The 17,393-nt window shown below is 38.0% G+C and overlaps 2 protein-coding genes across 3 annotated transcripts; both read right to left on the bottom strand.

The window, feature by feature from the left end:
- Positions 1-888: 888 nt before the first annotated feature.
- On the bottom strand, positions 889-2,494 carry LOC103936117 (transcription factor TCP20). Its single transcript, XM_018644739.2, has 2 exons — positions 1,188-2,494; positions 889-1,096 (listed from the first exon to the last, which is right to left on the bottom strand). Exon 1 carries the CDS (start codon positions 2,332-2,334, stop codon positions 1,405-1,407), a length of 930 nt encoding a protein of 309 aa, XP_018500255.2. The 5' UTR covers positions 2,335-2,494; the 3' UTR covers positions 889-1,096; positions 1,188-1,404.
- An 8,631-nt stretch (positions 2,495-11,125) lies between these two features.
- LOC103936118 (probable metal-nicotianamine transporter YSL6) lies at positions 11,126-15,315 on the bottom strand. Of its 2 annotated transcripts, none has more exons than XM_009345954.3 (7): positions 14,774-15,315; positions 14,407-14,579; positions 13,965-14,062; positions 13,621-13,758; positions 13,072-13,261; positions 12,701-12,833; positions 11,126-12,257 (listed from the first exon to the last, which is right to left on the bottom strand). In XM_009345954.3, the coding sequence occupies exons 1-7, from the start codon at positions 15,144-15,146 to the stop codon at positions 11,323-11,325; spliced, it is 2,040 nt and encodes a 679-aa protein (XP_009344229.2). In that variant the 5' UTR covers positions 15,147-15,315; the 3' UTR covers positions 11,126-11,322. The 2 variants fall into 2 exon arrangements, with proteins under 2 accessions (XP_009344229.2, XP_009344228.2); XM_009345953.3 differs by having other exon boundaries at positions 11,126-12,260.
- Positions 15,316-17,393: the final 2,078 nt, after the last annotated feature.

Consider the following 17,393-nt stretch of genomic DNA (forward strand, 5'->3'; position numbering starts at 1 on the left):
AGTCCTTAGTTCGATGCCCTGCTGTTTCGGGTGATATGCGAAATGAGCGAGAAACGGATAAAGGAGATAAGGAAGAAGCAGAAAGATATTCCAATGAGATAGAAGAGGCCATGACAAAGACTGTATTGCTGCCAACTACAAAGAATGAATGAGAGGCCAATAGCATAACTACAACAGCCTCAAAAGTCATTTTCAAAACACACAACAGATAAACATCTCAAACAATGTAGACAATGCCAAAAGCCGTAAGTTCAATGAACTGCATAATCTCTTTTGCAATGTGAACCCACGAAACATGTTGATCATCTGTCCCGCGATGATCCATCATATGTGAAGCTCAGCGAAAAGCTACTGAATCTATAGACCAAAGATCAATCTGACACTACGAGGCAAGACTAGTTTGATGAGTCGCCTAGTGAAGCAGTTTTCCACATGGTAATGACAATCGACATAATTAAACAGATTTGACAGAATAGTCAAGTTCTTAGGGAAGCCAAATGGAGTTCTAAATGTTCCCTTCTTATGTTCTGAAACTATAAAAGACTCTTAATTTCGATCCTTCTCCTTGTAATATGCCAAAGCCGACTAGCAAAGCTACAAAAGAAAAAAATTGAGTTCCTGATTGGAATTCCGGCGTCAAAGACTTTAGAATGCAATATCATCTCCAAGGATTGAAATGCACTTGGACATTCAAGTAGGCAACTAGGCTATCGGCCTATTAATGATGCCACTGCTGTGAGACCAAGGAGAACACAAATGGTTTGTAAAGACGAAGCGAGGTGTTCTTCGGAAGTGGCTTGAGAGAGCAAGTATAGTGCAAGTAGTATGATAAGTAATTGCCCCTTAATTTGTGGAAAAACACAATGAAGATGTAAGATAATTAAGAAATCTAAGAAGAAAAATGGAGATTAAGTATGACTATAGAGCTCTATGTTTAAATTCTCACAAACAAACCGAGCACCATTTGATCCACACCAAGTGAAGAACAAAACCAATTAAAAAGATGCCTTACACTACAATCAACACACCTCTGAATTCAAAGCAGCAGCAGTTAAGCCCAAACCCAAAGCAATTTGACAGTGCACAATTATCCCATCTGCAAAAGCACTTTCAACAATCAAATTCCCCTATATTCTATGGCTAACACGAAGAGTGCTGAAAAATTAAGCAGATTTAAGCAGAAGCACCTGTAAATATGGAGACTTGAATCATGCAGTGGAGAGAAAAACAAGGGGAAAACAAAATCCAGTCCATATTGAACTCCCTCGAGTATCTTTTTCCTAACATTTTCCAATTATACAATACAATTACCATTACCAAAACAACAAACTCAGCCACCCAACAAAATGCTACTGCTTTTTGCGTTCTCCCATCCAAATTTCACAAAATCTAATGCGACCACTACTACTGTCCAGAGCCTTGAGAATCGTCCTTGGAAGGCGGTTGCTGGTGGTGGTGGTGCTGCTGCGGCGGCTGCTGGTGCACTCTAGCATGCCCCATCTGCTGGTAAATCTGACTCAAAGCCTGTGAGTTCAGGACCCCAATATGTCCATCCTGTGACAACCCAAGTTCCAACCCAGGAAGCTGCTGCTGCTGCTGATTGCCCCCACCCAAAATTGAAGTAAAACTCATCGGACCCATGTTAGAGACAGGCAAGTCAAAGCCAGGAAACCCAATTTTTTGCAGGTAATTTGAACTCTCACTGCCCAGATTTGTGGTGGCTGATGGAGGACCAGATGATGACTGGAACCCAAAGCTACTGACAGGGGGCCATAGCCCGCCCACCCCTGCCACATGGGGTCTCCCCAAATTCCCGCCCACCATTGCCCAGCTGGTCCTACCTCCACTGGACCCCCCCAATTCATCGATCTTTTGGTGCAATCCAGCTGATAAGGAAGTCCCCTGTTGCGAAACAGAGCCCCCTGCCGCGGCCAAAGCCGACGCCGGAATCGTCCCGGTCCCAGTGGCGGCCATAATCGACGGCTCGGCCTGCTGGAGGAGCCACTGGATTGTTTCCCCATCGGATTTGTGACCCAACTCTCGGGTCAATTGAAAGATTCTGGCGGCGCAGAGGGCCGGCATCCGTATCCTCCTTCCCCTGCCTTCGACCTTTGTGTGTCTGTCTTTGTTGGAGCTTCTCTTGGGCGCCAACTGCTTCTTCCCCGACTCGTCTTTGTCAGCGATTACAATCTGGAAGTCTTTGATTTCAGCAGGTTTGTCGTCGTTCATGTTGCTGTTGGGTTGAGGTGGTGGTGGTTGCTGCTGCTGAGGTTGTGGGGGGAGGCTCAAGAAGCTAGGTATGTCTTGTGTCTGCTTTGAGCCCTTGGGATCCATGAACAGGGGATTAAAATATTAAAGAAAAAAAGGAGAAAAATGGGTCCTCTTTGATTGAAGAAGGTGACCTGAAAAGTCCTACACTTTCATGAGTTTTCACTGTTTTTGGCAAAGAAAGGGAAGACAAAACCCATAAAATACTATTAAAATCCCAGCGTACCCCATTGTCAAATGTTACTCTCTCCTCCGGGTAGACTGGCTTTGGTTGTTTTTTACTCTCTCTCTCTCTCTCTCTCTTCAAGCTGTCCTCCTTTCTTACTTTATCTCTTGTTACTTTTGACACTGCAGCGGGGTTTGACTAGGCAGATATGAACACAACTGCCAGTTTCGTGTTTTCACACCGTCAGATGTTAATGTGTCGATATTTTAAATTAATCACATATTAAATACTAATAAGCTTAGACATAGAACAAGATATGATTAGTCAGACAAAGTTTTTTTTATGCAAATATGAGTTCTATCAAGTTTAGTCATCTGCGCCTAAATTTGAATTTTACTCTCGTGACAACTATTTCCTTCCCGTACATCAATGTATAATATCACATTATCTTTTAAATGATTTGAATTAACCCGTTAAATTCTCTTAAATTATTAAACAAACATCTTATCATTAAATTCAATAACATACGTTATACATTATTGTACGCTAAAATAATAGAGCAGGCAAATCAAAAGCCCATTCTCTAATTTTCCCCACATTCTATGGAGTCACATGGACTATGGTCTATTGATTGATTGGATTCCCCCTTCTCCCCCTTCTTCATTATTGATTTCTCCTGCTGCCTGCATATGCTATAATTGCAGTAGCAAACCAATATATGATGCCATCTCTTATAAGGAACTCAACTTCCAAGCTGGACAGCTTGAGATTTCGACACCTGGCAACTATGAATGGCTTGGTGGTGGGGTTTGCTTGTATCCCACTCTTCTAGGTCTAGGACCATCCTTAAGATATGATATAAAAATTGATGGGAACTTTAAAAAGACAGAGAGGAAGGAACATGATTATATAAATGGGATCAACAGCATTCGGCAACATCAAGGCTAATGATATGGAGTTTTTACAGACCACAAAGCATGTTGTTGAGCAACTTACACAAAATACAACTTAAAAGTAATTTGCATGGAACAAGACCGCAGTAGTATTTTAATTCAAAAATACAATGTTACGTAATTTTACATAATATTATATTATTGAATCGGTGTTGGGGACACGGCTTAGTACATCAAGGGTGCATTTGTTGCACCGGATTATCTCGGACTGAATTAGTTTCAAAGACTAAGTTAGATTGGCTTGGAATAGACGAAGCTGGACTGATTTAGTGAAATGTTTGGTGTAGTGTCATACTAAGAAACATATTTCTAATTTTATATTATTTAATTTGTACCTATTAATATTTTATTATTAATTTAATTTATATTTATTAATATTATATTATTACTTCTACTTTTTCTTTTGGTCTTTTCCAGAATCATGTTTTCCTATTATTTTCTCCGCCACTGTCTTCCTTCCCTCTCCCCTTTTTCTACCTTATTTCGCCCTCCTGTTCTCTGTATCAGGTTGCTCCTTACTTTGTTGTTCCCTTTGTTTTTTCTTTGCCTCCGTGTGTGAGATAGGGGTTGAATTTTGAGTTGGGTGCGGGATGCATGTGTTATTGGAAGGTGGGAGATAGGGGTTGAATACGGTTTGGGTTTCTGGGTTTTTTGGGTTTTTTTATTTTCTAGGTTCAAATTTTAGGAGTTGGATTTGGTTTTGAAAAAGGGAAAAATTGAAAAAGTTTTGCTATTTTGTTTCGAGTTTTGCGGGATTTGGGTTTGAAAGGGTTGTAAGAGGCGAGGAAGGAGCAGAGTTAGGCTTAGCAATTTGCCCGATTTTGGGGGGGGGTCTCGCTAAGACCCTCTAGTGAAGCTCGTAGTCCAGTTTACTCGGAGCGAGTCTCTTTAAAGTTAGTCCATGTGTGTAACAAACATAGGATTACACTACCATTTAGTCTAGTGTAGTCCAGTGAAAGTTAAGGAGGGCAAACAAACACGCCCCAAGTATTACAGTACAAGTGTCAAGTGGTTGAAATTTTTTTCAAGTATCTAACCATTTATATTATGACACTTAGGGGCGTTTGTTGCGCCGGACTATCTTGGACTGGATTAGCTTCAAGGACTAAGCTGGACTGGCTTAGACTAGACTAAACTGGACTAACTTAGTAAAGCGTTTGGTGCAGTATTGGACTAAGAAGCTGAATAATAACAAATTCTAATATTATATTATTTAATATATAAATTATTAATATTTTATTATGATCTTATCTTTTTCTCCATCTTTTCCTATCATTTCCGTCTCACTCTTTTTCTCTTCTCTCATCGTCCCATCCTCTCCCTCTTTTTTTCCTCTTAGACCTCTCAATTCATGTCTCTTTCTCATTCCTGGTCAAACTCCTTATTGATTCCAATCTCTATTTCTCTGTCCTCCCTCCCTCTCTAGCTATGCGTTGTTCGAACGGAACCTCAATGCTTCAATTTTCCAGACGAATTGCAGGTTTCCCGATATGTTTTCCGGCCAACCCTCGTTAAATTGGATGAAGTTAGCACCGCCAAAAAATTCATCACCATCCCTGGACCGAGATCTTAGCTTTGAATGCTCGAATCTGTCATGGATTTGAAGAAGCCCAAACAGGCCGAGACTTCCAAGCCATTTTCCGGCCACATTCGACCACATTTTAGCCTCGATTCAGGTAAAATCGTAATCTTGTCACCCCCAGCTTCAATTTGGTATATTTTATATGAAAGTTGGTTATGAAATGGATCTGAAAGAGAGTCGGAAAGTTAATGATTGATCTAGGTGACCGGAGATGACGAGGAGTCTGTTGAGAGTGGTCGTTGAGCATGACGAGGACGAGAAAGAGATGATAGTCTTAGCTAGTTCCATGGTTATTGGGGGGTCTCGTTAAGACCCCTTAGTGAAGGGTTTTGTCCATGCTAGTCCCTTTTAGTCTCATTAATGTTAGTCCCAGCATGGAACAAACACAGTATTGGACTAATAGCTAGTCCAGTCTAGTCTAGTCCAACTTAGTGAGGGTAAACAAACGTCCCCTTAACATATTAAGCCGTGTTTCTCAGACATTGAATTTTTTTTCCCTAAAGAATATACTACCTTGGTGGGCCTCTGTGGGGTGGGGCCTTATACTCTAGTTTCTGATGGTTGGGCCATATACAAAATCTTACTTCTCATCGGAGTGTGCTCTATTGGATGTTTACAATTAGACATCACTTTCCACCCAAATGATAAATAATTGAAAGGGTATGTTAGAGAGATTAAATTTTTAAATTTAATGATGTGTTACTAATAGCAAATAAACACGTTAATTGACTCCTAATTAATAATTTAATCATCAACAACCATGTCATTTTAGTTTACACAACTTGATCCAAAAATTTGGCCTCCCTAATATTAGAAGATTAAATTTCTTTTCACACTTAGAAAAAAGAATTATGTGCTCACGTTACTTCCCTTCATGCTCGCTGAATTAAAGTGCATGCACATTTATACCCTTATATTCAACCTTGAAAATTAAATTTTATATAAAAGTTACATAATCTAGTACATATAATTGCAAAAATACAAAATTTTCCTTAATTTGTTCACGGATAAAGGCGATGTTGTAAATTTTCTTCTATATTTCTTATGGTCCTTAGAGAACAATTTATATAGAACAAATCCACCATCACGTAAGACCCGATTTAATAATATATTATCACGTATTAATAAACAGAAGATGCTATATGGTAATAAATTCGTTTTGTGTAAATCCTTCTCCTTCACGAGAATGATGATAGAAGCACAAGAGATTGTTCTGCACGAGAGAGGGATGCACATTTGTCAATGATAATTGGTGTGAGCACTGGATGCCAATAACAAGTAAGCAAAGTGACAAAAGAGTCCCTTATCTTTAACCTTAAATTTCTCGTATGACAAAGATGCCTAATCCCAATTTCTTAAAACTATTAACCCATTTTTAATTGTGCTTTGAAAGCGATTTTCTATGTGTTAGCGTCCACCACATAATTAATTAGATATCATCTTACATGAATCAAATATGAATAATCCCGACAAGAAATATTATTTTTGATGAGGTGGGTGCGTGTGTGTGTATTCTTTACCGTTCATAATTGAAGGGATTAATTCAACTTATAAATATCAGCCATCAAATATACTAAAATCACAACAAGCAGACACGTTATGTTTTCTTCCATTACTTGAAAAGAAAAAAGAACAAAAGTAAAGCACACAAGTTCAAATTTTTAAACATAAAGTTCAACTTAAGCTACTTGTTAATACCAACCACCATAGAGTGCTGAATAGTTCGGATGAATTTCAGGCATGTATTCTACACGACATATTTTGAGTTTGATTCTTGAAATTGGTGAATCACATGATGGTGACTAGGAGGAGGCTGAAATGCTTCTGAGTCTTGCCAACCCTTGAAATGATAGACTGTCGTGGCGAGCTACAAAAAAGAAAGAAAAAAAAAGCTACTTGTTAATACCCACATTGTTATTTAATCTCTATAAAATGTACCCAATTAGCCCTATCTATCACTATACAATGTGGAAAACATTACGGTCCATGTACATTACCTCACGACACATCATGGTTGGGGACGAATTCCAGACTCGTATTTTACACGGCACGTCTTGGTTTGATTTAGTGACATTAGTGAATCACACGATGGTGACCAAAGAGGCTGGAATACCTATGTGAGTCTTGTTGATCCCCGAAAGAATGGACTACCGTGACGACTGACGAAGCCACCAACTGATCATTTTTTAAAGAAAAAAGAAGCTACTTGTTAATGCCCACATTGTTATTTTAATCTCCATGAAATTACCCAATTATCCCTAACTATCATTATACAATGTGGATAGTAAGGTCGAAGAATCAATGATGATACACATTACGGTCAATGTACATTACCTCACTTCTTTAATTCAGTTTTTGTTTTATATTGTAACCCTCAATTAGGACATCATATCTTGTATGGTACTCTTCTTGTCTTATCGAAACTGCACACATTACACGTATCTTCGCGTGTGTGCAACTCTTAAAAGTTGAGTGATTAGTTGTTCGTTGCGAAAACTTGCGACTACGGTGACATGTGTTGCTTCTTGTAGATTTTCTAACTCAATAAATGAATAGGAGACGCATGCATCGCTTCTTGTATATTTTCTGACCTAAAGCGTTGAATAATAATTATATACAACATTTGATGAAGGAAACTTGATATCGCTTTCGTGATGTATAAACCACGAGAGTTTAATTAGTCGGTTTAGTTGGTCCAAAGTTGCTTTAGTTTTCAAAGTTCTAAAGTTTGCAAGTTGGTATGATTATTGTGTTCCCCATTTTACTATTTAATTAGGAGTTCAGTACATATGTGTATATATAGCTCGTATATATGTATCGGTTTCTTGTTGAAAGTAGACTCTCTTCAGATTGTGATGGCCCTTGGTGATTCCTCAACTAATTTGTCCATAATTTGGCAGATTGTCGATAACACAAAGAGCATCCTTACCACAATCACTGAAGAATTTTGCACCCATATCTGCTGCCAAGCCAACACGGTTGCTTACAAATTAGCTAAATTTTTGGTTTGGGGCTGCTTTGGCCTATCCTTGAATCAAAACATTACTATCGTTTCTTCTAAAAAGAACTAGGAAACTTAGCTGACACAACGGATATATTGAACATGGAAAATCGAATAATAATCCTTCGTTATAAAACTTCTAGCAAACTCTAAATTTACTAGGAAGAAAGAGAGAAAACTCATGTTTATTGAATAATAGTCGAAAAAAATTACAAACCTAAGGCCAATTGACCTATTTATAATGTAACTTAACCCAAGAATTTTCTGTTCTCCAATCACTTTTCTTCATTTAAAGTAGCTTCCTTCCTTTAATTTAATTGCATGTAAAATAATTTAATTTTTGTCCTACATCACTAGCTAATTCATTGCTTCCTCAGTTCCTATGCAGGATGAAGAAATGAACGCATCGAACTTATGCATGCATGCAGCCTTCGGTCACCGTAGAGTGACCATATATTTCAATTTAATTTTTAATATTCATATATATATAATGAACATGATTAATTGCTAATAAGAAACGTTAATTAAGCCGTTAAAGAGCAGGACTTTTTTTCTCTTTTTCCCACCTCTTTTCCTGGGTTGCGTGTGAAAATATTCATAGCTGTACTTATATATATTCATGAGGTTTGTGCTTGATATGGTGTGGTGTGGGAGAAAACTATTGATTTGTGTGATGACAATAATGGCGGGAATGGGCGACGTGTGTGGTGGTGATTGAATTGATGGTCGTATGTGCATCCCATCACGGAGACAAAGGAGGCCCCTCCTCTCCTCCTCTAAAGTTAGCTGTTGAAATCTCATACCCCATACATACTATCCCACGAATTCAATTCTTCAATCGGAAAACTACTTTCCTTTCACTTCATATAAATATATAAATATATCTAGGTTTATAAAAGACTAAATCCATAAAGAGATATATAAGCTTTAACTCTCTGTGTTTGTCTTAGGATAATTTGAGCGCGGAATGGTTAAATAAGAATACTTTTTTCACCATGGCTTCATCAATTACAAATTTTGTACTTAAGAGAAAAATAAAGTTGTTTATAGTATGTGCTAAATGTTCAGGTGAAACATGGAGGCCGGGAAGTGAAGGAAAGAGGACAAGCAATTTGTTAGCAATAGGTCTCTCGGAAATTGAAATGTGTGTGTAAAAGGCAAAAAGAGGTAGGTGTATGTGGGTAGCACCAAACTAAAAAAATACAATTTTCTTTGTATCGAATTTAAAATATCATTCAACGCCCAGTAGGGCATATAAACGGAAATGGATCTTCTCCGAATTTCTTCCACCAAGTCCACCCATCCGAGCCCTTAAAATTTGATCAAACGGCTACAAACAGGGGGTTCTTTTAAAAGTTATAATAACTTTAGCCGTTAAATCAAATTTCAAGAATCCGAATGGGTGAACTTGATGGACTTGGTGAACGGTATCTGAAGAGGATTCCTTTCACATATAAACAACGTATAATAATAATATTGGATAATCAATGACTTAATACATTGAGCGGTTAGTTTTCGTTAAGTACCATTCATATTTAATTTTAAAATTTAAATTAATTTCTGACCGCACGATATACAATAAACGATCCCGATCATAAGATTCCTAAGATCCCGAGAAAAATGATGGGACGAGTATCCTTTTCCACATAATAGGATGATATGGTATAGTTTAGGAAGAATGATGATGAGAAATGGGAAAAGTAGCAGAAGTTGCATGCTGCACATCAAAAAGGACTGCCACAGCCACAACCTCCAATTAATAAAAAGCTAGAATCTCTAACTGAATGCCTCCTTCCCTTTGATAGAGATCAAGAGAGAGAGACGGAATGGACCCCTCTCTCTCTTTCTCTCTCTCTCTCTACGTGCCATCCCTTTCTTTTGCTTAATTTTTATTTGTTTTGGACTTTTAGGTTGTGTAATTTTCTGTATGAACATTCAGATTTTCTTCAATTTCTGTAACTTGCCAAAGTTCTGAAAAAATTTCATAAAAAAAAAAATAGAAACTAAATCTCAGAGAAATATACATAAAGTAAATTTCGTAAGGTTACATAAGTTTGTTAATTTCATATGATTACATAAGTTACTTAATCTCTAAATTTGACAATATATAAATACATGTAGAAAAACAATTGATGAATTTGCACTTTTTGGTATAGATCGATGATGTTACTTGACAATTGATGACAATAATTTTAGATAGATAGATAGATATAACCCATTACCTAATTGATAGGTGGTTGAGATGCATCAATCTATCAAAATTAGAGATATGAAAAGAAAAGAAAAAAAAAAAAAAAAAAAGAATCCAGTGGAAGTGGAAGTGTGCTAAGTAGAGACTAGAGAGGTCACCGTTATGCCATGTGCCCCATTTCCAAAACTCACATTTGTGATTACTTAGCCTATATATTTAGTAATATTAATTAGATTTTTTTTTGCCATTCGGTATTACGGTCTGATGGTATTTCTCTTCGGAAGTGAGAGATTTTAGGTTCGAACCTCGTGGATGTCGATTTCAACACTAAATTAGGTTGCTCATTGTGTGACTTAACTGAACTCCCTCTTCCCTTAGTCTAAAAATATCAATATACTAAGAAAAAAAAAATGATTTCTCTTCTCTTGGTCAACCGAGATTTTCATTAAAACCGCCAAAAAGGCGGAAAAAAAAAAACAATATAGCAATGCATCGTTACACAGATGCTCCCCCACTAGTCCTGAACAAAACACTGATTAAAACAAAAATTTTGAAGTCTCAATCTTTATTGGTTGTGTTTTGATGCGCAAGAGATAATAACTCGAAAGGGTAAGTCCATATTTCTCAAAGTTTGGGCCGAAATAAACCCCAAAATTTTTAAGTCTCAATCTTTGTTGTTTGTGCTTTGATGCGCAAGAGATGATAACTCGAAAGGGTAAGTCCATATTTCTCAAAGTTTGGCCCGAGATAAACTCCAGCCTAATGTTTAACACACGACACCATTCACCAGAAACTTTTTTTTTTTTAAATACATCAATATTTTTACATTGAGGGAAGAGGAAGTTCAGCTATGTCACACGGCAACCTAATTTGGTATCGAATTCGCCATCCACGAGATTCAAACCTAAGACCTCTCACTTCCAAATGATGCAATAACTCCTTCCCATACAAAAACAACACAATATACTTCAATCTTGTGGTTCGTTAATTTCGGAGCATTCAACCGTTTGTTTGTTTAATGTACATGGAACTAGAAGAACCACCCCAACTGAGTAATGAATCATACTTCGAGTACTAATTTACAAAATCTAACCAAACCTCCCAACACCTCAAATTTTGAACTTACAATCACTAGTGTTACAGTGCTGCATGTGGCTCAACTCATCTGCTCAAAGAAGGCCCGAAGTACATGCAGATGGGTGGATTGACCTTGAAAATTGAGAGGACTGCCGACGGTATTGTCCATATCCCATCACCACATATTAAACCCGAAGCCACTGCCCCTGCATAATCCTCCGCATCCTTCCTATTCACTCGCTCCCAAATGAACAATATCACTGTCCCAACAAACATGTCGATGGCAAAGTATGCTCCGATATAGAATGGGACTGCCATTGCCATTGGAATCGGAATGAACTGTGATATTTTCTTAGGACACACATCCCTCAGCAGGTTTATAACTAGCGCTGCCACAAAAAAACCAACGCACATAGCCAAGCAATGCTTGGGGAGCTCAGAGAAGCCCTCGATACCTAGGATTGCCATTTCCCTGAATATTACAGCATAGGGTGCCTTGTATGGACCATCAGGTGATCCGATATCAAATGCAGTCCAAAACAACCAGAATGTTAACGGAGCAATCACACAACCCATGGCTGTTCCCACTAACTGGCTTATAAACATAGACTTGGCCGAGGACATAGTGAGGTAACCTGTCTTGAAGTCTTGCATGAGATCAGCTGCAGTAGCGACAATCGTCATCATCACCCCACAAGCTGCTAACCCAGCTATAACACCACCGTCACTTCCAACTAATGACGCAATGATGAAAAGACCAATTTTCCCATAAGTTGAAGCTAAACTCCAGTCCGTGAGGCCAGTGCCATAGGAGTTGCAGAAGGCAAGGGCAGGAGCAAGGATGTATGAGCATAGAACCAAATACCATTTCAGAGGTGGAAAGATGATTGGCATCGTTGCCGTGGAGATTACAACTAGGCCCAGATATCCAGCTCCGGCAACCCACGTCGGTATCCTATCCTTAAGAAATATTGCATCCCTCTTTTTCTGCTCTAGTGGTACTTCTGAATTCTCATCACCTGCTGAGCACATATCAACAACCTATTATTCTTCAGCATAAAATAGGTTACCTCAAAAGTAAGATACATGTAAACTTTAATCTGTTTATACTATGCCAAGTGTAAGATGTCATCCCCTCTTCATCTCTTTGACAGGTTATCCAATAATATGTGGCAAATACAGGCCAATAAAGGCCAATAATGTGGTAAATACATAGATTTTGCTACAGCCAAAATTGGCAGTAGGATTTCAGCCAATTATGCTATTATGACAACTCAAACAAGATTACTAATACACAAGCACTGCAACAGGAGAATAGAGTTCAAACGTCAATGCAGGGAACACATGCCCTCCCTATTGGGTCATGGGTTCAAACCGTTTTAAGGTGAAGAGTGACAACATTGGCATCAAACGAATAGTGACGACATTTTCAGTGAATATCAGAGACCATATAAATACTGACCTAAGGCCTCTTCGACAACAGGAAGGTTGCTCAGTTTGCTACTCTTATTGGATAGTTCCTTGAGAGTACAGGCTATAATCTTGATCAAATTGTAGAGACCATCCCCTAGGATGAGGGCAATGGATATAAAGACCTGCAAACAGCATAACGGGTAAGAATATAGCTTTTAGAGCCAATTAGATGACCAAAAACAATAACTATGAATGAGTGTGTAGGCAACAGTCTATTCTTCCCTTACTCTACCTTTAGGTCTTTGTCATAAGAAATGCAACAAAATCCGTACTGGAAATAGTTACACTATAGTAGTACACCCATGTAATTAGCCTAAGAATCAAGGTAGTGTGCCTGAAATGGAAATCGAAGCATAATACCTTATATCCATAAAGACCTTTGAAATCATTGCTACCAAGGTCGGCTGGATACCAGACCCCAGAATATTGGGATATTAATGGCCAAAGAAAACCCCATGATAAGATAGCCCCAAAAAGAACTGAGCAGTTGACTATGTGAGGACATATAAGACCACATCCAACATATGTTGGACTGAAGTCAAAATAAAACCTGCATGAAGCCAGTCATGTAAAACATCAGCAACTTCACTGTTGTACAATATTGTAGATCTTACTAAAAAGAATGCCACTTCCTCAGAAGGCCTTTTTTTTCCTTTTCTTTTTGTCGAATTCATCATTGATAATCAGGAAAGCAAAATACCAATTCTATTCTGATTTTGATATTTGTTTCATCATAAAATGGGTATGAAAATAATAAAAAAGAAAGGACCCCCACTAGCTCCACCAAGTAGTGTTTGCCACTTTCTCAACTTATAAACAAGGGTGAAAGAGTGGAAAGGATGTGGTTGGGAAGGGGAGCAAGAATGAAGAGAAGAATCATGAAGAAAATCAGAGAACCAATAGCCTTACGTGTTCTTAAACAATGCCAAACCAAAGCTAGGAAAGTTGTCAAATCCGCATGAATCTCCAATACCACTAAAGAACCACTTGAAGCAGCTCCAAATTAAACTTATACTTAAATACTTCCCTAGAGCATGAACTTGCTTCCTGCAAAGTAAGATTATGATGGTGTTAATTTAAAAGATCCACTTTGAATGCATCTATTTTAATAAAAATAGATACAAAGGGATTAAGGAGTTTTCAAACCAAATATTTAGAGTGGGAAGAATAACCGGTTTCCCAATTTGAGTGGAAGCAAAGTGCAGTAGTGCACTACTATAAAACACATCAAAAGGTTGAGACTTAGACTTTACCCGGCAAGCTCTGCACCACTCTTAGTGTGGAAGCTATTTATCAACATTGCTGTGGCTGTCCCACTGGGATATGTTAGTTTGTAATCCATGACCATAACCTGATATCAGATTAATAAAGATGAGACAGTATACATTAACAAAAGACAAGTATACAACAAATACCATAATAGGTAGCCAACGGGCACGTTAAACTTCTGTCATCAAAACGTCCTAGCCAATGAACATACATCAAGCAACACCTGTTTCTATCAAAGGGTCTAATGATTATAACATAACATACGCGAAATGAATCGAGATGCCAATAGCAACTTAAAAAGACAATTCTATCGGTGTAAAAGCCAGAATGCAGAATTCAGTTAGAAAGTTAACATCAGTATTAGCTCAAAGTCAAAAACATAGGTAGCACCCATAAGATATCCATATCCACAGAAAAAGTAGTCACCTTGCGAAGCGGAACAAGGCATAAAATGCCCAGGAAGCTCACAACAAACAGGAAACCACTCATCCACCACAAGCTCGGATTGATAACATCTTCCGCCCGATTACCCGGGTAATCAGAACCAATTAGATTATATGTTCTGTCATCCATGGCAAGCAAATACGAACCGAATCCCCCTGCCAATTCATTTCACATTTACAAATTATATGATTACACAAGATAAAAGAAACACCAATTTTCCATAACTGAGATCAAAATTAACTACCAAAAGACAAAGAATAAGAGCTAAGAACTAGCTAATCAGTTAATTAGTGATGTGATTAATACTAATTAGTGAAGAACGGAACGGAACAGAAGTGATTAGGCTTACCGCTAAAAGCGAGGCCATAGCAGGCAACGACGCAGGTCTGGATGACGGTGTTCTCCTGCCTGGTAAAGGGGGTAACTGAAAACCCTAATTTTCCCCAGAAACCAGTCCATGATTTGACGAAGAAGAACCCGAGCAGCCCTGCGGCGACGTTCAGGGAGGGGATAATCCCGACCGTCAGATTGAGCTTGTGGGTGATAATGCAGAAGAGGCTTCCGAGCACGGCGCTGACGACCAGCCCTCTGATGGTGATCTGGTCCTTCCATTCGGGGATTCGGTCGTCGTCGTCGGCCTCTACGGCCTTGATTTTGTCGTCGGAATCGTGAAGCAACGGATCTGATATCTCCACGGACGCTGCTGATGATTCGGTCCCCATGACAGCGAGAGATGATCAGACGGTGTGGATTGTTGGGATATTAATTGGGATTTTTTTTGTTCAATCGAGGTCAACGGATTTTTTAGGGGACGGCGCGTGGAGAAGGCGTGCAGTTGCAGAGAGGTAGCTGGCGATTTTGTTGTCAACAGAGAAAGGTCACGGAGGCGTTTTGAAAGTCGTTGAAATTCAATTTATCCAACCAATACGGACACGGGTAATTTTTTCTTGGTCCAGTTGATGTGTCGCTGATAAAAATAAGTATATTTATTAAAGTTTAAGTAATAGTTTAATCATCAATTTTTATGGTATTTAGTTAATATCAAAAATATTAACTTTAAGTAGGTTCATATATAATGTACACTGTGAACATGAAAAATGAACAACCTATAAAGTAAACATATAGAGCAATGTTAGAGATACTGAATGTGTAAATTGATTCACTAATGACTACGGTGAATGGAAGCGATCACCCTTTTTGGTTTTACAAGTATTTACTTGGGAGAAAAACTTGAGTAAGATGTTAGACTAAGTCATTTGCAGAAGAGACTTTCCGAGACTCTTGGGATTGAACTTGATCGTTTTTCAGGTGAAATTCTACTCATATTTTTAGGATTACACAGTGACATCTTAAGCTAATAATATAATGTAATGTGAAAAAGTTAAAGCATATGATAATGTGTCATTTATTCGGGTTGACATGGGGCATTCAGGGTATAAGTAAGCCATTCCTCTTAGTTCCACCAAGCCCTATAAAGTCTCACTTAGTGTGAAAGTTGTATTGGTACGACAACAATTTCGAATATCTTTTCTTTGTTAGCCTTGGTATGGTTTCATGAAAAAACGACATTAGTAGGGAGGCTCTTATAAAATCATAAGACCCTTTATTTTGGTCCACTCAAATTTCCGATATATAGTTTTTTTCCCATTCTACAAGTTGGGAAAATATTAGGAAGATTTGTTATTAGCACTTAGAGAAAGTAAATCTTTCGTAACCCAAAAGTACACAAATGATGGTTTTAATTCTTCCGCTATGAAAACACAAGAAAAAATGTATTCAAGAAGTGCACAATGACTTCTTCGAAACTCAATAACGATCAACCACAACAACGAGGTATCCACGATGATAATCCAAATGCCTAGAAACCAAATTGGTTTTATCCCCTAAATAAAAAAATCAAGATGGCTCAACTGCCCTTAAGTTGGGGTCTTATCATATCATGAGACAGGTCCATACAAATAAGAACAAACATGATGGTAATGATCGTGCAATAACTCCATCTAATACAAAAACAATAAAGACAATACATATTCCAACTGAACAATATGACTCAGACCCAAAAAAGAAACTGTCCAATCCAATATTTTTCCAAGGAGAAAGACTTAGATTTGGATCCGATCCGGATCCAAATTGTTGAGATCTTAGGAATCCTCACATTTTAGTCATTCATCGTATATCGAGCGGTCAAAAATCATTTGACTTTTTTTATTTAAAATTAAACACAAATAGTTTTTGATGAAAACTGTTCGCACGATGATGTACGATGAACGGCTAGAACATGAGGATTCTTATGATCCCCACAAAGAGGATCCGGAGAAGATCCTCATCTAAAAGACTTGACTTAGTCCTCAAGGATTGAGGAGGAACTCCTCTTTAAAATACTGTTGCTTATTGATGGAACTTTGTGTTTATGGTCAAAATATTCATATTATACATCACCATGTAAATATGATCTCTACAAAAAATCAAATAACACCAAGATTGTTTAGTCATTTAACTTTATAAGAACAAATTGACGGATTCTATAAAATCATTGACTAACGACCTTAGTTGATTGATTTTTTGCAAAGATGATGTTACAAAGTGACTTTTAATATGAACGGTTTTGATCATAAGCAGTAAGTTATGTGAATAGGCCACGAAATATTTTGAGAAAGAGCTCCTCCGTGACCTTAAGGAGACAAGCTTCTCTCTTTTCCAAGTTCAACTGGATTGGAAGTGTTTGTTGTGGTGTATGGAAGGTGGAATGGGGAGTGATTCTCGCTGTCTTTAGTCCTCCAGAAGTAGCTAAACTAGGGATACCCTAAAACTAATGGTTGGAATGTTGACAGATTTAAGCAAGCTTGTCTCAATTAATTAATCATGGTTTCAATTATATATGGTGACTCATTCACCAGTCTTGTCCCAAAATCATCTCATGCAAGGAAAACAAACAAAGAAGCTATTCATGTTACAGAATACTCAGTTCC

This window comes from the organism of the source record quoted next, unplaced genomic scaffold (genome assembly GCF_019419815.1).
Source record: "Pyrus x bretschneideri cultivar Hongxiangsu unplaced genomic scaffold, Pyrus_bretschneideri_v1 Contig13, whole genome shotgun sequence".
Taxonomy (NCBI): domain Eukaryota; kingdom Viridiplantae; phylum Streptophyta; class Magnoliopsida; order Rosales; family Rosaceae; genus Pyrus; species Pyrus x bretschneideri.